Source organism: Carassius auratus, chromosome 28, assembly GCF_003368295.1.
Source record: "Carassius auratus strain Wakin chromosome 28, ASM336829v1, whole genome shotgun sequence".
Taxonomy (NCBI): Eukaryota; Metazoa; Chordata; class Actinopteri; order Cypriniformes; family Cyprinidae; genus Carassius; species Carassius auratus.
Genome location: NC_039270.1, coordinates 3594739 through 3617928, shown reverse-complemented (window position 1 = coordinate 3617928; position 23190 = coordinate 3594739). Strand labels below are relative to the sequence as shown.

The window sequence follows — 23190 nt, the reverse complement described above, 5'->3', positions numbered from 1 at the left end:
TAATTAGGTAAACCGGAACCGGAAACACTTCCCATAACACCCTATGTACTTGCTACATCATTAGAAGAATGGCATCTACACTAATATTTGTCTGTTTCTCTCTTATTCCGAGGTCACCGTAGCCACCAGATGCAGTCTGTATCCAGATCAGAGGGTCACTGCAGTCACCCGGATCCAGTACGTATCCAGATCAGATGGTGGATCAGCACCCAGAAAGGACCTCTACATCCCTGAAAGGCAGCGGAGACCAGGACAACTAGAGCCCCAGATACAGATCCCCTGTAAAGACCTTTTCTCAGAGGACCACCAGGACAAGACCACAGAAAACAGATGATTCTTCTGCACAATCCGTTTTTGCTGCAGCCTGGAATTGAACTACTGGTTTCGTCTGAGGAGAACTGGCCCCTCAACTGAGCCTGGTTTCTCCCAAGGTTTTTTTCTCTATTCTGTCACCGATGGAGTTTCGGCTCCTTGCCGCTGTCGCCTCTGGCTTGCTTAGTTGGGGTCACTTCATCTACAGCGATATCATTGACTTGATTGCAAATAAATGCACAGACACTATTTAACTGAACAGAGATGACATCACTGAATTCAATGATGAACTGTTTAACTGGAGTGCATGTGATCATGGTCTTGTTATTTAGGAGCGGAACATGCAGGGCTCGAGGGGGCTGATTGTGCATCGTGCTCCCATCAGGCACAAATGGAGTGTGTCTCTGTTTGCAGTCTCTACGGCTCCTGTCCCCCTGTTGCAGAGCCACGGCGGCGAATGGGATCACGGGGATCACATATGAATTTAGCGCTCTCTCTCTCGCTCGAGGTTCGGAGACCTGCACTGCGGTCTCTTCCCACTTTGAGTGAGTTTATGCTGTAGCTATCTTCCTCCAAGAATTAGCAACGATGTATATAGGACATTTTAGATTTCTTGTTTTTCCCTTTCCCTTGCTATAATTAGGGGCGGGGAAGCACACGATTTATGAGTTGTTTGGGGCAGAGCACACACAGTCAGCACTTGATGGGGCTAAAATGCCCTAAAGTGTGGGACCTTGGATGTTTAGCTCTGCTCCCGCTGGCCTTTCTTCTTGAGAGAAGAAAGTCTTACCCATTTTAGAATCTAGTGGCTCGTGCGTTGCCAATAATATTGGGTGAATTGTTTTATCACGATTCTTTTTCGACAAAGCTCAAGTTCCTGAAGGGGAATGTCTCTAGGTTACTTATGTAACCATAGTTCCCCTAGGGAACGAGACGCTGCACCGTGTTGACATTTTTCTGACTTGCTTCAAAGTTTGGAAGAATTAATAAAAATATGGATTAGTATCTGTAAATATTAAGCCACAAAAATACTGTTTACATATTAATCCACCATGTACATGAGGACATAAATGCATGAAGAACATTTCCAGAATTGCTCCTATCTGAGTCATTTCATGAGTATTTGACAGTTTCATTTGAGTAAAACTATCATCATATTATTTAAGACTACAGAAATATAAATGTTCCCTCATGGCAACACATCAAAAAATAAGTTTGGGTTAGCATAAAGAAATTATCAGAAATATAATACTGTGGGGCAGTATGATATACATAATACAGGGTTTGATGTTTTCTATCGCTATGACAGATTTCCGTCAATTGAGGAAAAAAGATTTGCAACAACGAATCTAGTGAGTGATTCATGATACCCATTCATAAAGACTTGTTTCATTCCTGAATGAATCAGCCATTCAATTGAATGATTTTATCACTGAATAGTTCAGTGACTTGCCACCACCTGCTGGTGGTTTCAGTTTAATTTTTATGTATAATTGCAGTTATTTAAATAATTTAATATATCTGTATTCAAAATTTTATATTTAAAATATTAATCTCCACATGAATTTACTTGCAGTCATGCCACCCCTGAGCCTCATTAAACATCTGAAAAGGAACATACAAACCACTTGTGTTCTTTTGTGCTACCTCTGTAGTACAAATTGATTTTATTTTTTTTATTAATACTTATTTTATATGATTGGTAACTTATTTGTCTTATTCTGCTTCTTATTATATTCTTTTAAATATAAAATTTAAAAAGCTTATGAACATAAATTTTGAATTTGACAGATGAAAATTATGCCATTGCAGACGGATGCACAGAGGAAAACAGGAGTAAGAAGTTCAGCATGGGAGTACTACACTCAACCAACTCCAGGTAAGACAGTTTTTGCCTTGTTATTCTTAAATATACATTCATTTTCATTTTCACCAGACACATACAAACCCGATTCCAAAAAGGTTGGGACACTGTACAAATTGTGAGTAAAAAGGGCATGGAATCATTTACAAATCTCATAGACCTATATTATATTCACAATAGAATATAGATTACACTTCAAATTTCATGAGAGGTACACATTCCAAAAAAGTTGGGACAGGTAGCAATAAGAGGAAAAGTTCAATGTAACAGCTGGAGGACCAATTTGCAACTTATTAAGTCAATTGGCAACATGATTGCGTATAAAAAGTGCCTCTCAGAGTGGCAGTGGCTCTCAGAAGTCAAGATGGGCAGAGGATCACCAATTCCTCCAATGCTGTGTTGAAAAATAGTGGAGCAATATCAGAAAGGAGTTTCTCAGAGAAAAATGGCAAATAGTTTGAAGTTATCATCATCTACAGAGCATAATATCATCCAAAGATTAAGAGAATCTGGAATAATCTCTGTGCGTAAGGGTCTAGGCCGCTAAACCATACTGGATGCCCATGATCTCCGAGCCCTTAGACGGCTTAGACTCACATACAGGAATGCTACTGTAATGGAAATCACAACATGGGCTCAGGAATACTTCCAGAAAACATTGTCAGTGAAAACAATCCACCGTGCCATTCGCCGTTGCCGGCTGAAATGCTATAGTCCAAAAAAGAAGACATATCTAAACATGACGCAGAAGCGCAGGCGTTTTCTCAGGGGCCAGGCTCGTTTAAAAATGGACTGTGGCAAAGTGGAAAACTGTTCTGTGGTCAAACGAATCAAAATTTGAAGTTCTTTTTTGCAAAACCGGACTAAAGAGGACAAGTTGACAATTACAAGTTTTCATCAGCGCTCAGTTCAGAAGCCTGCATCATGGGGGTTGCATGAGTTACATGGGCAGCTTACACCTCTGGAAAGGCACCATCAATGCTGAAAGGTAAATCCAAGTTCTAGAACAACATATGCTCCCATCCAGCTGAAGGGAAGTCCTTGCATTTTCCAACATGAGAATGCCAGACCACATACTGCATCAATTACAACATCATAGCTGTGTAGAAGAAGGATCCGGGTACTGAAATGGCCAGCCTGCAGTCCAGATCTTTCACTCACATAAAACATTTGGCACATCATTAAGAAGGAGATGTGAAAAATAAGAACTAAGTTGAAAAATTAGAAGTCTGTATTACACAAGACAAGGAAAACATTCCTATTCCTAAACTTGAGCAACTTGTCTCCTCAGTCCCCAGACGTTTGCAGACTGTTATAAAAAGAAGCGGGGATGCCACACAGTGGTAAACATGGCCTTGTCCCAACTTTTTTGAGATGTGCTGATGCCATGAAATTTAAAATTAACTTATTTTTCCCTTAAAATTATACATTTTCTCAGTTTAAACATTTGATATGTCATCTATGTTGTATTCTGAATAAAATGTTGAAATTTTAAACTTCCACATCATTGCATTCTGTTTTTATTCACAATTTGTATAGTGTCCCAACTTTTGGAATCGGGTATGTGTATATATATATATATATATATATATATATATGTGTGTGTGTCTGTGTGTGTGTGTGTGTGTGTGTGGGTGTGTACAGGTATATCATTTTAAAATATTTGTTATCGGTCTACTTGACCTGTAATAATTGGTTTTTTGCATTGGCCCTGATCGACCCCTAATTCTGAACGTTTTAATTGAATTGTTTGATATTTTACAGTTGATCTGTATGACTCACAAAGTAGGAAGACAGAATAATGGTTGCCAAGGTAACAAGTGATGCCAGGATGATGTCGGGTGGGATTTCGTCTTTGCTGCGGCCCTGAATCGGTGTAAAGACCACAAAAACCACCCGAATGAGGAACATGATGTAGACATACGGCACAGCAAGACCCATCAGGTACAGGATGGAGTACTGAAGAGATGCTCCTACAAACACACACACACACACACACACACACTTACACCGCATAAATGATGAGCACAAACCATGTGGCACTACATCATAAATGACCTCAGTCCAACTGCAACGGTCTGTTTGGACAGCAGAAAGGATCATTAGTGTGCACCTGCCCAGCCTTCAGTACTTGTACATATCCAGAGTGAAGAAATGGTTAGGTACTGTAACTTCATCATAGATCCATCTCACCCTGGACACTTCTCTCCTCAATGTTCTGGTCAGGCAGACGCTACAGATCTCTGAGCGCTAGAACATCTAGCCATAAAAACAATTTGTGCCTCATGCCATCTCTAGCCTAAACAGCTTACACGGGAATCATTACCTGTGTTCTGTATTTCATTCTACATCTTTAATAATTGACTCTTTCTCAAGTATTATGTGAATATATATGCATATCTCTTCATTTATACAGCTGTATATAGAGTACATAATGCATAAATCTGTACATAAATACTGTTCAAGAGATTATTAATACGTTATTAATACAGTTAATCAATCTCTCAAGAAGGAGAGACCAGGACGAGGTTGCAGACGAGAGTACTCCTCCCCTAATCATGGATGGTAAGGAGGCATACCAGGTAGGATTCTGGATTCCCATCACAGAGGATGAGTGCTGCAGTATCTGGTCGACTGGGAAGGATATGGCCCAGAGGAAAGGTCTTGGGTGAACGCCCATGATATCCTGCATCCCACACTCACATTTGAGTTTCATCAAGCTCATCCAACTCGATCCGCACCTCATCCCCGTGGAAGGCAGCAGAGTCAGACTGCCCCTCGCGTCCGGGGCCGCTCACAAGGGAGGGGCTCTGTCATGGATCAGACCTCTGTGGCTCTCTCAGATGGCCACCAGAGGCCCCCCTCACCATCGTATTAAGTTCCCCCTGGACTCATCACTGGACTATTTAACCAGCGTTCACACACACACTCACTGCAAAGTTTTGTTTTGCCCCATCCAACATTTCTGAGCATTTTCCCTACCAGTTTATTCTGTGTGTGACCCTGGACAGTTTGACTTCACTGATTCTCTGCCACATACCCTTGTGATCTTGCCTTCTAGAACTTTGATTGTTTGCTGGTTGCCCTGACTCCTGCCCAGTATAGTTTCTGCTTTCATCTTGCCTCTGACATTCCTGCCACTCTTGTTTGACCGTTGCCTGTTGTTAACCTTGCTTTATTCAATAAAGTGCTACAAATGGATACACATGCTTTGGACCATTCATTACAATTAGGATGCTTTGAAAGTGAACTAACCCTTTAGTTTGTGACGTCTTAATTGGTTCCCCTATTTAGATCCCCTCGTGTGCTCTGTCTTTGGTAGGTTAATTGTTCAACTGAGTTTGTTCCACACCGTGACTGTTCCTACTTGTGAGTGTTCCACATATGTGATTGCTTCTACAGATGTGTCTCTATATGTTTCTGTATCCCTGAAGAAGTCTTTGTATTACCGTGAGTGTTTGTTTGTAGTTAGTGTTTGGAGTCCTTGTTTATCTTGTCAGCCCAGTCCTGTTTAGTTATTTAGTCTTTACCCTAGTCGTTGTTTTCCCCCTCGTGGGTTCCTGTCTGCATCTGAGTCCATCCCAACCCCTCCACATAACAAAACACAGGGTTTTATGATTTTACTCTACTGTACTCATAACAGTCCACTAGTGGAGACGGGATGAATTGATGTGAATCAGGTGTGTGTGGTGTGACCTCTGACCTCTGGCTCTGAAGAGCTTTGTGAGCAGCAGTTTGCTGATAAGCGGGAACAGCACCATCATCATGGGCACATATGCAGAACCCCATCCACGGTGAGTGAAGAAGATCAGCACAAAACACCACAGCAGCAGACTGCCATCAAAGAAGAGCTCGGCCAGATCCACACGACTCATGCTCTGAACCGCATACACACGCACACACACACACACACACAGTAATTTCAGGTGATTTGCTTCTATTTCTCTCATCGCCATCATCATCATCATCATCTCTTCAATAATGATACTGATTGGAAATAAAATGATTTATTGTTTAAATAGTGCTACTTCTTTGGCATAAAAAAGTGTGTTTAGGTAAGGTAAGCAGATTTGTTGAAGTGTGACATCAGATCAGCAATTTGGAGCAGTGGGTGTGCTGAAAGTTCTTTATAATTGCTGAAGGATCTGTCTGTCAGGGTGTGGGTTAGTGGTAGTTTCTAGCTGCTATTTCAACATTGTGCCAAACCGTGCATTTACCACGGCTATAGAGAATCTAGCAACCAGACAACAGATGAGTAACCGATCCTGAGTGGTGACATCTGTACATGCATTCCAGCAGCACACGTTAACATTCCGGAAGAATTATATCCAATTGTGCTATGCGTTTGGCCCAATGGAGGAAAAGCAGCTTTTGCTGTAGCAATACACCTTTCAGCAAACCTGCTACTAAGAGCTGCAGCTCTAGATTTCAGTTGGCTGAAATCACAGAATATTGTTTCTGGTGTGATGATGACAGATGAGTTTTTGTGTCAGTAAAGTGTGTGGTGTCTTGTCCATCACTCACCCTGTAGCAGCGGTTCTTCAGCAACGTGTGGATCAGTAGGAGAATGCCAACAGCGGCGGGTCCATACAGATAGGTGGCTGCATATAGGTTACTGTACCAGAACATGGAGCGGCCCATCAGCATAATGAGCCAAGCCACGAGCAGAACCATTAGCAGAGAGAAGATCCAGCTCAAGACCAGCACACACATCGCGCACACCAGATCACGCATGTACCGGCCAGCTGCACAGGTCATGTGACGCACCGACCTACACCCTGTCACATTCAGTGTTTCAATGAAGGAATGAATGAATGAATAAAGTGAATGAGTGAGTGAAATGAATTAATAATTAATGGAAAAAGAATGAATTACCCTAATGAAACAAAAATATATTGCAGTATATTGAAAGCGGCAATCATTTGTATATTTTTCAATATATTATTAGGGCTTTTCGATTCCACAATTCCTGGACCTGGAATCGAATGGAATCAATTCCAAGAATCGATTCCTCACTATTGTTTTCAATTCTTTTCCAATTCTTTTTTTATTTTTTTTGGATTAAAAGGAACTTAATCTCACCATGATGACTGCAGGATAGGTCGTATAATGTAGCCTTCCTATAATATGACGCTGGAAAAATTAATTGACGATACGAAAATTGTAGTTTTTTCAGCTTTGCCCGTGAAATTAGCCATAGCCCAGCTCAGCAGGGACATGCATTTATTGCATGAATTAAATAAGATATGAAGTGTCTACAATAAATGTGCACAGTTCAGCTGAATGATGAAGTTTACTTTGTATACTTTGCACAATATTAACAAACCGTACACTGAAACAAAATAACCAGAACATTAATGACTGATATAGCTCTGTCAATCAGATGCACTCTCGTCCACTGATCTATGCTTGTGACATATTATTTATAATTATCATTGGCTGATAAAAATGTTTTAAAAAAAATATTTTAGATGGTAATAAGATCAAGACCCTCAGTGACGTCATGATCTATTCGTTCATGCAGCGCTCAAAATTTTGGACAAGCCAGTTCCACCGTAAAATAACCTCTGAATCGTTTATATTATATATAATTGAAAATAATATTTTATCTTACAACTGTTGTAATTATGGCTTAGGTGAATTGTGCTTCTGAAACGAAAGGCTACATCCTAAAATTCAAATGATCAGGTCTGGCTCGTTTTCTTTCTGTTTATTTTCATGAATTTAAATGTGTACAGCCTTTGTCGGATGTAGCCTTCTGTTAGAGAGACTCCCATAGATAAGCTTTGTTGAACTGAAAAATACTCTGAATGAGGAGTCGATTCCCCTTGATGGAACCGATTCCAACCTTTGGAATCGACTCTCGATTCCCAACGCCTCGGAATCGATTATTTATAGATCCTATATATTATATGTATCATCAATATATTATTCAATGTATTCAAATATATAATAGAAAATAAAAAGGGGAAAATAATATATTACAATATATCACACTATATTTTAAGAAATATATTGGTAAATATATTTTCCTTTCGTAAGGGGAATGAATAAATTAACAAATTAATAAATAAATAGTATTAGTAGATATTAAAATAATTATCTAAACACAGGAACATCAATAAACATAGACAATGCAATACTTTAACAATATATTTTAACATATTTAACAATACTATTTTTAATAAAATCAAAAATATAATGAATAGTATAAATATTATAAAATACATCAATTATATAAGTCTCATGAAATTTAATAGTAAATCAAAAATGTTCAAAGAAGTGTTCTTTTTAAAAATGCCCATAAACAAAATGTCTTAAACATTAAGTGATAACATGAAAATAAACAAACACAATTAGTAAAAGACATATTAGGTCATGTTATCCATTACGTACCCACACTGCTGGTTAACAAGCATTTCCCGCCCAGGTAGATCACCGCGGCGACAGCCACCAGGTAGTTGATAACAGTGCCAACGTGAGCAGGATATGACACCATCATCAATCCAAGCATGTCGAAGAACACCATGGTACCATGGCGATACTCAGAGGAATCCGCCAGTTCATCTGACATCACCAAGTGCTTGAGGACGGACAGGATGTTGTCGCCTGATGACAGAGATAAACATGAAGTCCATCATTCTCAAAACAACTGATACATACAGTATTTGTCCAACTGTATAAAAAACGGTCTCTCCTCACGCTTCATGTTTAAGGTGCTCACACAGCTATAAATCTAAGTCAACAGCTGAATGACGGATGACACATTACAGCAGCATCAGTGACGTCTGATCCACAGAGAATTATTATAATACCATGAAACACACAGCACTGGCTCTACATTCTGATTGGACAAACCAAGGTTTAAAAGTTATGCAAACATAAGTGTAGCACATGAGCTGAATACAATAGTCTATTTGCTTATAATACTAATGGCTTATTCATTTTGGTCTATTTGCTTATAATACTAATGGCTTATTCATTTTGATTATTATTTTTATTAATAAACATAGTTACTTACGGAACATTGGTATCTTTCATTATATTGCTCTTCTGCAGCTTTACAAAAACAATACAACAGTCAAAGTCAATCATTACATTACAGAACAAGAGAGCAGATCTAACACACACACACACACACACAGACACATGCATTTACTGAGCAAGTATTAACATTTACATTTAGTCATTTAGCAGATGTTTTTATCCAAAGCTACTTACAAATAAGGACAATAGAAGCAATCAAAACTAACAAAAGAGCAAACAATAACAAAATAACAGAGCTGCTAATGAAAAGTGTCAGTTAGCTTAACGCTGTCAGGTGGCTGTGGATTTAGAAGAGGGAAACGAAGGAGTAGGAAAAAATTGTTTTTAATAAACAAACTTTGACCATTCAAACGTAACATTAATCAAGGACAAGGGAGAACAGAATGGGCTCAAACTCAAATAGGGCAGATAACAAGGGGCAGACAAGTGATGAGGACAACTAAAAACAAGGGAACAGGTGATCTAAATGAATGTAGATGAACTAAAAAGGAGCAAACTGGAACTAAACGGAAACCAACACATTGTAGATATCGACCCGCATCAATAGTAATAGTAACATCTGTGAGGGGGCAGGCGCCCCGGAGGCTGGTGCAGGACAGAAACAGTGTAGAGACAAGGAGAGCATTCAGGGTAGAGCAGGAAGTTGGGGTTGCCATGGTGGAGCTGGTAGCTCGGGAGGACATGGCGGATCCTCTGTGACCTTAGCCAGCTTGGCCACGGGTCTTGGGGAGAACTAGGGAATCTGGGGTCACTCAGGAGGTGCGGGCTCTGGTGGGTGCTCTGGAGGAGCAGGCCCTGGAGGGCGCTCTGGCGATGAAGGGGGGTTTGAAAGGGCCAGTGGAGGTGAAGGAGACTCCTGAGATGATGGAGAGCTGGATGGGACCAGCGGAGATGAAGGAAACTCAGGAGACGTAGGAGAGCTTTCCAAAGTCGATGCTGGTTTGATGATTGGAGCTAGGGAGGCACTACTTGTTCCAGACTCTACTCTAACTCTACCTCGAAGTCGGAATTATTTAAATAGAGAGAACTAGATTAATTAGCTTGATCAGGGAAAATCACACGTGGGGTGGATATTGCATTGGGTTACAGAACTGTGCTCCTCAGCCTTCTGGAATGCCTGGGGCTCAGGGTGAATTTTGTCAAGAGCTCACTGTCCCCCAGCCGACTAGTGTTAGACTCAGTAACGATGAGGGCAACAATGGTGAAGGAGCGCGCTGCGGCTCTACAGCGACTTGCGGCCTCTTTCAAAATAGGTGCTTCTCGACCCCTAAAGACATTCCAGAAGCTGCTGGGTCTTATGGCGGCGGCATCACCGGTGCTGGAGCTCAGGCTGCTACGTATGCGCCCCCTCCAATATTGGCTGAAACCGCGTGTTCCACCTCGTGCATGGCGTCACGGATGCTTGAATATCAAGGTGAGTCAGGACTGTATTTCGGCCCTGACCCCTTGGAGGAACATGCAATGGATGGAACGGGGTGCTCCACTTGGTATGGTTTGCAGAAGGAAAGTGATCTCCACAGGCGCGTCCAACAAGGGTTGGGGCGCGCTGTGCGAAGGAAAACCCGCTTTCGGCCAATGGTCGAAAGAGGAGAGCAGGCTTCACATCAACTGCCTCGAGATGACTGCAGTTAAACGAGCCTGCCAGAGCTTCCTGTCAGACCTAAAGAGCCACCACGTGCTGGTCAGATCAGACAGCATGACGGTGGTCTCTTACATAAATCACCAAGGTGGGCTGTCATCGACGCGTCTCTTCAGACTAACGTCGCGACTGCTGGAATGGACCCAAAGCAATTTGGGGTCCCTGAGAGCAGTGCATCTTCCGGGCAAGCTGAAGAAGGGCGCGGATATGCTGTCAAGAAGCGGAGTCTCCTCAGAAGAGTGGAGACTCCACCCGCAGACGGTTCAGAAGATATGGGAGGTCTTTGGCAGAGCGGAAATAGACCTCTTTGCCTCAAAAGACAACTCTCATTGCCCAACATATTTTTCCAAGATCGAGGACGCGTTGTCCCAGGACTGGCCCAACTATCTTCTTTATGCTTTTCCTCCGGTTCCTCTGATTCCCCAAGTAATTAGGTGGGTCAGGGACCAGAGATGCAGGGTTCTGCTTGTAGCCCCATTCAGGGAAAATCAGCTCTGGATAGCCGACCTGTCGCAGATGCTGACTGCAGCCCCATGGCCCATTCACCTGAGACGGGACCTCCTTTCTCAGGCGGACGGGACGATTTGGCATCCACACCCAGAGAAGTGGTCTCTGCACCTTTGGTCACTCGACGGTAGCCCGCGAGACTCCCTGAGCGTGTGCTAGACACAATTTCACAGGATAGAGCTCCGTCTACACGACGCCTCTATGCCTCCAAATGGTCTGTGTTCTCCACATGGTGCTCAGACCATGGTGAAAACCCGAGCACTTTCGAAAACCCAAGCACTTTCGATAAGCCCTAATTGCCTAGAATTCGGGCCTAATGACTCGAGGGTCGTCCTGAAACCGAGGCATGGCTATGTGCCAAAGGTGCTCTCCACACCCTTTAGAGCACAAGTGGTAACCCTCTCTGCGTTACAAAACACAGAGGAGGATCCAGGGCTGAATCTACTTTGCCCAGTGAGGGCTCTAAAAGTCTACATAGAGCGTTCTGCGCCAATAAGACGATCAGAACAGCTCTTCACATGCTTTGGAAACCGCACCAGAGGGTTACCGGTCTCTAAGCAAAGACTTTCAAGGTGGATTGTTGATGCAATCCAGCTAGTCTACTCTTCTCTGGGCCTGCAAAGCCCAATTGGAGTAAGAGCCCATTCGACGAGAGCAGTGTCTTCGTCTTGGGCATGGTCTAGTGGTGTGACTATCGCAGAAATTTGTGAGGTGGCTGGCTGGAGCTCGCCATCCACATTTGCTAGATTTTACAATCTAGACGTCCCGGCGCTTCATGCTAGGGTACTTTCTGTGTGAAGGCCACCTTCTTGTTCCTCATTTGCATCCTCTTGGCCATTCTTGCCCAAGGCTCAAACTCTACTCGTAATCACTCGGTCCCTTGGGTACTGAGGCGATACAAACACGGGATGATCAGGCTAGGCCAGACGTAACCTCATTGAGCTTATTCTGCCCCTAGTTGCTATTGTAATATCTTGGTTTAACAAATCAAGTGTGATTGCGTTGGTCGTCCTCCCTTCTTAGCATGGCGTGATTGAACTGGGTTCCCATATGCGTCTTCGACGCAGTACGAGAGAAGTATTGAAAGGGAACGTACTCGGTTACTAACGTAACCTCGGTTCCCTGAAATACGGGAATGAGTACTGCATTCCTTGCCATGCTAAAAAGGCTGCACAACTCAGTCGTCGCTTCAGTCGAAGTAACCTGAATTCCTGTGGCGAAGCGGGCAATATATAGCCAGATTCCCCGCCCATTTCGGCCAAGCCATTGGTTTGTTTTAATAACACTGCATGATCCAATGGCTGTACAGTTTCACTGCGTGATTGAATAAGGCTTCAGTTCAGGAGAAAAAAGGGGTTTTTCCCATATGCGTCTTCGACACAGTACTCATTCCCGTATTTCAGGGAACCGAGGTTACGTTAGTAACCGAGTACGTTACTCTTTTCAGACACTCTGTGTCCATCTGCTTGACGCTGAATTACACATGCGCATCATCATCAGCTCCTCGGTTCTCAAATCTGACGCGTCCAACAGAAATGGTTCTTGATTGAGTGTACTGGTTACCGATGTAACCGGTTCTTGACTCGAGAATGAGTCAATCTTTTGTTCATTATCTGGCTCGGCTCTGTGTTCATCTTCAGCTCTCTCTTCACAGCAGTTCAGTCAGTGTACTGTTTGAGTAAATTAATTACTCCGGGATATTGGTTTATTTTAACTCAGAGGGAGTGTCAACCACATTTAAAAAGTTAACAGATTAAGTAATTTGTGGATTAATGCTTATTGGAGATGCTAACCGTTTCAAACGATTCAGTTCGACTAATGAACTGATTCAAGAAGAAACGATTAAATCGAATGATTCGTTCACAAAACGGATATCACTACACTGCAGCGAACGAACTTACAACAGACCAAGAGAAGACAATGCTGAATAAAGTTGTAGTTGTTATTATTTTTGGACCAAAATGTATTTTCGATGCTTCAACAAATTCTAACTGACCCTCTGATGTCACATGGACTACTTTAATGATGTTTTTATTACCTTGCTGGACATGGACAGTATGCCGTACACACAGTTTCAATGGAGGGACTGAAGCTCTCAGACTAAATCTCAAATATCTTAAACTGAGTTCCGAAGATGAGGTTTTACAGGTTTGGAACAAAATTAAGGTGAGTCATTAATGAAATAATTGCAATGAAACCCTTCAATGAAAAAGTCAGTGAACCTGATTTTATGCCTCTTTGAGATGTAACAAAAATACACTGTTGACTTACAGAATGCAATCTTCTAGAGGGCATATAAGTCTGAAGTAATGAATTTAGGTAAAGAGGTGAAGAACCATTGGTGGTTTTGTAGGTAAATATTAATACCTTAAATTTTAATGCGAGCAGCTATTGGTAGCCAGTGCAAACTGATGAGCAGAGGTGTGACGTGCATTATTTTCCGCTCATTAAAGATTTATTTTGCTGCCATGTTCTGAATTAATTGTAAAGGTTTGATAGAACTGGCTTGAAGACCTGCTAAGAGGGCATTGCAATAGTTCAGCCTGGACAGAACAAGAGCTTGAACAAGGAGTTGTGCAGCATGTTCCGAAAAAAAGGGCTCGATCTTCTTGATGTTGAATAAAGTAAATCTGCAGGACCCGGCAGTTTTAGCAATGTGGTATGAGAAATTCAGCTTATCCACAGGAAACCACAGGAAACAGATGATTCTTCTGCACAATCTGACTTTGCTGCAGCCTGGAATTGAACTACTGGTTTCGTCTGGTCAGAGGAGAACTGGCCCCCCAACTGAGCCTGGTTTCTCCCAAGTTTTTTTTCTCCATTCTGTCACCGATGGAATTTCGGTTCCTTGCCGCTGTCGCCTCTGGCTTGCTTAGTTGGGGTCACTTCATCTACAGCGATATCGTTGACTTGATTGCAAATAAATGCACAGACACTATTTAACTGAACAGAGATGACATCACTGAATTCAATGATGAGCTGCCTTTAACTATCATTTTGCATTATTGACACACGGTTTTCCTAATGAATGTTGTTCAGTTGCTTTGACACAATGTATTTTGTTTAAAGCACTATATAAATAAAGATGTCCACTTCTGAAGCCAGATTGGTTGCTGTCAAGGAGGTTGTTCTGTGTGAGAAATGTAGAGACTTGGTTGAACACAAATTGTTCCATTGTTTTTGCAATGAAAGGTATACGGATAACCAGTCTGTAGTTCTCTAAAAAATTAAGAGTTAAGAGTGGGTTTCTTAAGAAGTGGGGTTATATGAGCCTGTTTTATTTTGAGGGAAAAACAGCAGTGTGGAGGGATGTACTAACGATGTGAGTGAGTGAGTGCACAACGGCAGGAGAAATTGCTTGAAGTAGTTGAGATGGAATATGATCAAGTGGACTTGTAGTAAGATGATTGGAAAGGATGCGTTTAGAGACTTCTGCATTAGAGAGTGAAGAGGAGGATGAATATGTTTGCTGGTAAGATGTGCTTGACAGGTTGTGGTGTGGCAAATTGTGCACTGAGGTTCGTAATTTATTTAATATTAATAAAGAATGTGGTTAAAATCGTCAGCTGTTAGAGTTGATGAAGGAGGGGAGAATGAATACAAAGGAGGGAGGAAATGTTTTAAAAGACTGTGAGATTTAGGCAAATAGTTAATGTTGTTGTGATAGTATGTAAATGTAGCAGTGGACACATTAGCAGAGAATGAAGAGATGAGTAATCAATATACATTAAGGCCAGTAGGATTTTGTGATTTGCGCCGTACAAGTACAAGTTTTAGGTTTTTAATTTAGGTTTATTAACTAAACCAGTCTTGAACTTCAGCAGCACAGAAATAAATTTCATAATATTACGAAAGCTGAAGGAGTCTCTTCTGTAGTAATGTCAAAAGATGAATCTGTTTAATAACTGACATTAACCACTTTTGCACAAGCTGTGAAATGTACTAAAAGCTTGTGTCACTAGAAACTTTCTTTTGATCTTTAAAAACGGTCAGGGTTTATTATAGGCACACGTTGCAAAGTTAGCACTGAAAAGGCACAGACAGTTATTTTTGTGGCTTACCTTATGCATTTATTGGAGTTTCCCTTTCAGACACTACATTTATGGGAGGAAAATATTTAAATAAATCACTTAACATGACTCTCTAATGTTTGCACAGGTCAGTTAACTGATATTTGTGCCATTATTTCACATGTCTTAAAGCATATGCTAATTTGCACTGCTCTTGGTAGATTGTTGGTCATTATGGAGATGATCTGTGTCTATGTTCTTTAATGTGCACATTGTCAGTTAATCACCTGCAGAAATTTACACTCAAATCTGCTCTTTTATGGCATTATAGTGCTCTCACACTCATTTTCCCTGATTTATTTAAAGTAAAACTAGCTCTAAGAAATATTTCTATGCATAAAGACCTTATTAAAATAGTGTCCATCTTTTGATACGTCTGACTTCTGATTTTGTCAAGGTGTTAGTCTTATCAGAACAATAACACTTAGCGAGAGAGTGTGCTTGTGTTTGTATAATGAGAGTGCAGCTGGTCTCGGGTATGATTTTCTTTCGTTAAGTATCTCGAGTATCTTAAACAAACCAGCTGAGAACTTTCTGAATGAAAACATTCTCTCTGGAGCAGATGTTTTATTTCCAAATGTTTTCATATGAGGCTGTAGCTCAGGAATCAGACGTCTCACCTGCTCTCTGGATGGAGTCGGTGTGGATTCGCCCAGGAGTGTCATATTTAGTGTGATAGATGAAACCATTCTCTATGAATGCAATATCAATTCCTGCAGTTTGAGATGGAGGAAGATTTGCACTTAAAAAAGTCTTAAACATGGTCTGACAGTCTCAGTCAACACTTCTGGTTTTCTCATTAGCAATATCATCAGCAATACATCACTTAATAAAATGTTTTTAATGTAAATACATTTCTTAATCTGTAAAACTTGTTAATTCTGTATTGTTGTACAGTAAAGTTCTGGCAGCTACAGCTGCTGGTTTTAGTTAACATACTTTTTATTTTATTATTAAAAATTTGTAGTGTTTATCGCATACCAGGAATATTCCCAAAGTCCCTGAAGATGCGGAAGTCTGTGTCTGAAGGAATGAGTCCGCTCTGGAAAATGTCCTGACCAACCACTGTGGCGAACGGGTGAACAGCGGCACGGGCGTAAGCCTGGGCCAGCCACGGGTTCTCCGGACCTCAAACACACACACACCGAAAGACATGACAGACACACATGACTGAGGCTCATTCTACCTCCTTTACTAACCCTCACGTTTAGTCATAACAGAATAGTCACATTGTTCTTTTCCATGTCGTGGAAGTGAATATGAACAGAAAAATTAACTAACTGATGAAAATTTCTGTTGCACAGAAAAACAAAACAGACACATCTGGTTAAGATCAGCCATCCTCAATATTTCTGACTCCCAAAACTCCATGTGGGATAATATTTTTCCTCTGGTTCATCTGATGTTATATATATATATATATATATATATATATATATATATATATATATATATATATATATATTTATTTCTTTTATTATTATTATTATTAATAGAAACCTGGAGTTTTTCCAATCAAAACGTAATGTAATCAAAACTGTGCTGAGTTTTCCTCACAATTCAGATCATTTATTTATCTAGTTTGCTCATAGTTGTGAGACATAAATGTGGTAAAAGTCACAATTGTGAGGTATAAATTTTACCTCACAATTCTGACGTTTTTGTTAGAAACGTGAGATAAATGTCATCCTTTTTATTCAGTGGTGGAAACAAGATTCTATAGGTTCCTGCTCTTTGTAACCGGTGTATTTACATTTAATTTACAGCCATGCCTGATTTACTGGATAAAGATAAAATATTTGGATTTTTAAGAATATTGTTACTTGCGATTTCTAACTGATATTTTATATATTACCAGAGGGTGAAACAAATATATTTATTATAATATGCTATAAAATTAAATTTCAAGATTTTACTAATTTAATAACCTTTCAAATTTTTTAAATTAGGCTTCTTCATTTTTCCCAGTTATATATCACAGTCTCACAATATCTTATCTTATCTTATAAATGCTGTGACAAATTCTTCCCAGTTTTGAGAGGTATTTTTGAGAATATCTAGACTGGAATGAGGCTATGAACTTACATATGTGTGCCATTTAATAAACACAAAATTGCATTTAACAATCAGCTGTCATGATGATTATTGTTAAAACAGGACATCACTGTGTGAATCAAATGTACATTCATTCTTATTAAAGTTATAACATTATTCAGTCAAGAGCAGAAATTGATGTTACACTTGTCTTTTGTTGTTTGAATTAACATTACGACAAAAACAGCAACATGTTTATTAGGCTACTGTCTAAGACCAAAAGCGCTGATAAAATATACTGACACTCATCTGATTTACTTAAAAAATTGTTTCTATTCACTTAAAGGTGACATAGAATGCCACAAATAGCTTTTATAAGGTGTTCAAACACAGTTTTGTGGCTGCAGTGCGTGAAAACAACCAGCCTATAATGGTAAAAATCCACCCACTCATTGTTTAATAATCCCCAAAAAATCTTAGACATTCTTTCCACATGAGCAGTTCCAGACAATGTCAGCGCCAAATAGCCATTACAAGTGTTGTGTTTTGGGATTCACCAATGAACATAGGAGTCCCTAGACCGCTGAGGACGCTGTAGTTTTCGAAAGAAATGTCCCAAATAATAACCGGATCTGTGCTAATCATTTTACACCAGACTGCTTCACAAACAAGGGTCAGTTCAGCGCTGGAGTTGTGCAAAGATTACTTCTGAAGGGAACAATAACAACACTTTGTGCGCAAACGTCCAGAATATAGACAAAGTAAACATCACACATCATATTTTGTTGTTCAAAAGAGCATCTTGGCTAAAGCTAATGTTACTAAAGCTACAATTGTTTTATTGCCTGTTTTCACTAATGCTGCCTTCACATGCTACCAGAATGATCGCGAATAGGAATGTGGTAGATAAAAATTGTGTTTGGAAGAAATGTGAGGTCAGTTACACTGTCACCACCAGTTAAACCGTAACACTGGTGGTATACCCGTGAGCATGAGCTCTTGAAGCTCTGCAGTCATCTAAAAAGGGAAGCAGGAGCAGCAGCTCATTTTCATTTAAAGAGGATAATGCATAAACAGTGGCAATTTCAACAAGCTATAAAAAAAAAACATCTGTAGGGTATTTTGAGATAAAACTTCACAAACACACACTGAGGACATCCGAGACCAATTTAAATTATTGTATTAATTCTATGGCATTGCTGTAGAGGAGTGGAATGTGATGCAAATCTAAACTGAAACTAAAATTCATCATGCTATTATTGCTAGGCTAGCTCACACTGAATTGTTTTTAATACATTACATGCATGAAAGACACGTGATAGAGACGCGTAATATGATTTGTCAAGTCAAATGCTCTGTCCAAATACCCACACTTGCAAAATATTGGGCACTTGAGAGCATGTGCGCGCGACAGGAAGTAAGTGTGCAAGACTGTCCAAGTTCTTAAAAATGCCAAAGCGCAGTGCCCTTAACGCACACTAAATCCACAAATACTTCAGAGCGGTATTCAAGGCTTCATGTATCCCATCATGCATCATGTTCTGGAAATAAATCATGAGACTTTTTGCCAAGATCACAAGAGATAACGGGTAACTTTTCCAATGTAAGTGAAATATTAATAATAATTAGATATTACATATAATTTGGTAGTAAAAGAAAGTGCTTCAAGTTTTATTGGTGCAAAAGTGGATAGGCTATACTTATTTTGTACATCATTTCCAACTGCTTTTTATCACTTAATAAGAAGCAACAGAGATTAAATTGTGTCATCTGTTATAGGGACTACTGAACAGACATTTAAACGTTTATTTTAAAATGCAAAGTACAAATCTTTAAACACTTGCGAATTTTTAACACTTTAAGTGTGTCCCATCAGGTAATGAAAAGAAGTTGTAAACGCACTTGTGGTCTTCATCCTCACTTTAACACTTGTGTCAAATACAGGAAATACATAATTGAAGTAGTCAAGTGATCGAGTGCAAAAGGCCGCAAGTGTGGGTACTTGGACAAGGCAATAATCTAGCAGGCAGGAACTGCTGTAGTTTTAAAGTAGAGATATTATTCCCCTTTTTACAATATGTAATAAACTGTAAGTCTCTGGTGTACCCAAAATGTGTCGGTGAAGTATCAGCTCAAAATACTCCACTGATCATTTATTATAACATTTTGAAAGTGCCTATTTTGAGTGGAAGCAGAAACACGCTGTTTATCGGGCCTTTGTCTTTAAATACAAATGAGCTGCTGCACACTGTCCCATTTTCCAGAATAGAGCTGTGTCATTACAGCTCCATCTTGCTAAAAACATCTGTTTTGGTTCTGATTATCATGTTTATCCGCTGAACTCATGCGTTTTATACCATATGAGTTTAAACTTCTATTATAAGGTTTTCTGAGAGCACACATCTGAAGCACATGGATAGAAAAAAAAACTGTCACAGCATGTGAGTACTAAACTAAGTTCTTATTCATAAAGAAATGTACGTTAAAAATTCACACGAGTTACAAAAACAAACAAACAGTTGGTTATGTGAAAATGATGCTGGTAAATAAATTGCATGTTTATTTTAGATCTTCAATAAACAAGCTACAGGTAGTCCAAAATGCAGCGCCTAGAGTCCTTACCAGGTCAAGAAAATATATAATCATATTACCCCAATTTTAGTCTCTGCGCTGGTTACCTGTTGAGTCATCATAAGACCTTAAATGCTTTAGCTTTCTTAAATTGTGATTGCATTTGCATCTGATCAAATGTGCATTCTTATTCTTTAGCTAGGGTTAAACTAATACATTTTACTTTTTTTCCGGAACATCAGCTATGCTAATGATGTCTCTATTTGTTTCTATGTTTTGCAACTAGATTTGCACAAGCTCCAGTCTGGATGCAGAACACCTCAGAAGAGATGATGCTGACCCTCAAGAGGACCTCAGATGATCCATACCCTATATCAACATACAGAACTAACAAATATTGCTGCAAGTGTGACTGCATCATATAATAAATGCTGTTAATAATGTTCATCGTCTGGTTCTGGTTTGGAACCAGAGTAAAACTATCGTTAGGTATGTGGTTCAGTATAATGGCATTTATGTGTTTTGCAGTATGTTTCTGTAAGTGTGTTTGGTTTTTGCTGGTGTGGTTAAAGACAAATTTCAACCATGGTTGACAATAAAGAAGTATTTTATTGTAAATCAATACATCCACTGCTCTGTTGTTTTCTCTGATCCTGGGACTCCAGATAGTGTTCTGTTCTCATCTGTGCAGCCAAAGAAAAAACACTTACTATGTTTTCCTCAAACTTTCACCATGGCATCTGGTACACCGGTGTCGCTTGCTAAATCAAAATGACGGCGCCGTGGGTATAAATTTACAGATTAAGGGGCGGTAATATTATGAAAAGATCCCTTTGCAATGTCACAAAATCAGACACGCTCATTTTTTGTGGGTTAATCTTTTTCACGTTTCCTTGGTTGGTAGATGTACCAGGGACCTGATTATAGCAATTAAAACCTGAAAAAGTCAGATTTTCCTGATATGTCACCTTTAACACTATTATGAGGACACTAAAAAAAATCACGATCTCTATGATTTGCTTGAAAAGTAGATTGTGAACGTCTTTAACGTCTAATCGGCCATCCTCCTCCCAGTTTTTCAAGGCTATGTGAATTCTGGGGTGAATGAATATAAGAAATATCTTGATTTTGAATTGTTGCAGCTGACTGCCATGTTTATTTTGTCTTCTGGAGTTGACTGGTTGAGAAGCGCTGGATTAGTGTGAGTAAATGACGACTGATCTGTGGCGCTTGTTCTTCCAGAAACAGAGCAGATTTCTTCTACCGCAGCTGTTGAGCTCAGATACACACCTGTCTGAAACACCAGCTCTTTCCCTCCCACTCCTGCCGCCTCCAGGTTCACAAACGCTCGCACCTGCTGAGCCCACGGATGCTGGGTAATGAAGCCGTGACTACCCTGAGAGAGATGGAGATCAAACTCGACCTCTACATGCATGAGTGTGTATGTGTGAGTGACAGGGAGTGATTGTGGCACACACACAGTGAGACCATGAATGATGTCAGTAATAGAGATTCACATCAAACCAGCAGAACACATTTCAATGAAATGATCACGTGCTCACTGAGGTCAAAGGTCAGCTGTGCTGTGGCCTCTCACCTGCAGCATGGTCTCCTCAGCCCCGTTGAACAAGAAGATAACGCCATGTTTGAGAGGTGTGGAGAGATTCGCTAGAGAATGTAAAATCTCCAGCATTACTGAACAACCAACGGCGTCATCACTGGCTCCTGAAACACACACACACACACACACACACACATACACACACACACACACACACACACACACATAACATACATGTGTCATTATTCACCCAGATCTAGAAAGATGACTCAAAGAAAAAAATAAAGCATACTACAAATACATAAAACCAATTTATACAATACAATTTAAGCATGGCAATCAAATTATCTGCTTTTATCAAAAGCAAATTACAGTGCATCCAGGCTAACTTTGTTTACCCAACACATGTTCCTTGAGAATCGGACCCACAACCTTTTGCACTGCCAATGCAATGCTCTACCACCAAGCCACAGGAACACTTAAACATTAATGTTACTGAGATTTCATTTCCCGGTTTTCTAATGATTGGGATTGACACAGGACAGACTGCCTTTAGATAACTTCTTATCTAATGATCTCCACATTCATTTCACCGCTCTAGAGTCTGAATGATCACTGAATGATGGCGAGAGGCTCATTTAAAACGTTTTATTTTTTTATTTCCCTACTTAAGGAGAAACAGCTGAGATGAAGGCACTTAATTCAATTCTCATTTACATCTCATTTAAGTCTTAGAAGTTATAAAAGAGCAACTTATGAGCAATAACATTTCATTAACTCTCACTAATGAGCTTCATAATACTCACTGCAAGACATGAGTAGCATCATGTTGATATTTAAATCAACATTGAATTTATCTTGAATGAGATGTGACTGAGATTCTCAAAGAAACTGAAGGATGAATTAAGGAAGAAGCATAACTCCATTAAAGCATAAACAGTGGGTACGGAATGTATTCAGACCCCCTTACATTTTTCACTCTTTGTCATATTGCAGTCATTTGATAAATCATTTAAGTTCTTTTTTTTCCTCATTAATGCACACATAGCACCCCATATTGACAGAAATATTTGCAGATTTATTAAAAAAGAAAAACTGAAATATCACACTAAGTATTCAGACCCTTTGCTTTGTCACTCATATATTTAACTCCATTTCTTCTGATCGTCCTTGAGATGGTTCTACACCTTCATTTGTTATTAGACTGATTGGACTTGATTAGGAAAGCCACACACCTGTCTGTAAGACCTTACACCTCACAGTGCATGTCAGAGTAAATGAGAATCATGAGGTCAAAGGAACTGCCTGAAGAGATCAGAGACAGAATTGTGGGAAGGCACAGATCTGTGCAAGGTTAGAAAAAGATTCTGCTACACTTAGGGTTCCTAAGAGCACAGTGGCCCCCAGAATCCTTAAATGGAAGACGTTTGGGATGACCAGAACTATTCCTAGAGCTGGCCGTCCGGCCAAACTGAGCTATCAGGGGAGAAGAGCCTTGGTGAGAGAGGTAAAGAAGAACCCAATGATCACTTTGGCTGAGCTCCAGAGATGCAGTCGGGAGATGGGAGAAAGTTGTAGAAAGTCA

At 40.0% G+C, this 23190-nt stretch overlaps 1 protein-coding gene across 1 annotated transcript in view; it reads right to left on the bottom strand.

Annotated features, from left to right (window-relative positions):
- The window catches only part of LOC113046537 (endoplasmic reticulum metallopeptidase 1-like), a 40735-nt gene that overhangs the window by 12424 nt on the left and 5121 nt on the right, over positions 1–23190 (bottom strand). The window contains exons 4-11 of the mRNA XM_026207348.1: positions 21642–21769; positions 21335–21440; positions 16421–16567; positions 16060–16152; positions 8573–8785; positions 6701–6954; positions 5880–6054; positions 3959–4149 (exon numbers count right to left, since the gene is read on the bottom strand). Coding sequence (XP_026063133.1) covers positions 3959–4149; positions 5880–6054; positions 6701–6954; positions 8573–8785; positions 16060–16152; positions 16421–16567; positions 21335–21440; positions 21642–21769 — 1307 coding nt within the window. The remainder of the gene's footprint in view (positions 1–3958; positions 4150–5879; positions 6055–6700; positions 6955–8572; positions 8786–16059; positions 16153–16420; positions 16568–21334; positions 21441–21641; positions 21770–23190) is intronic.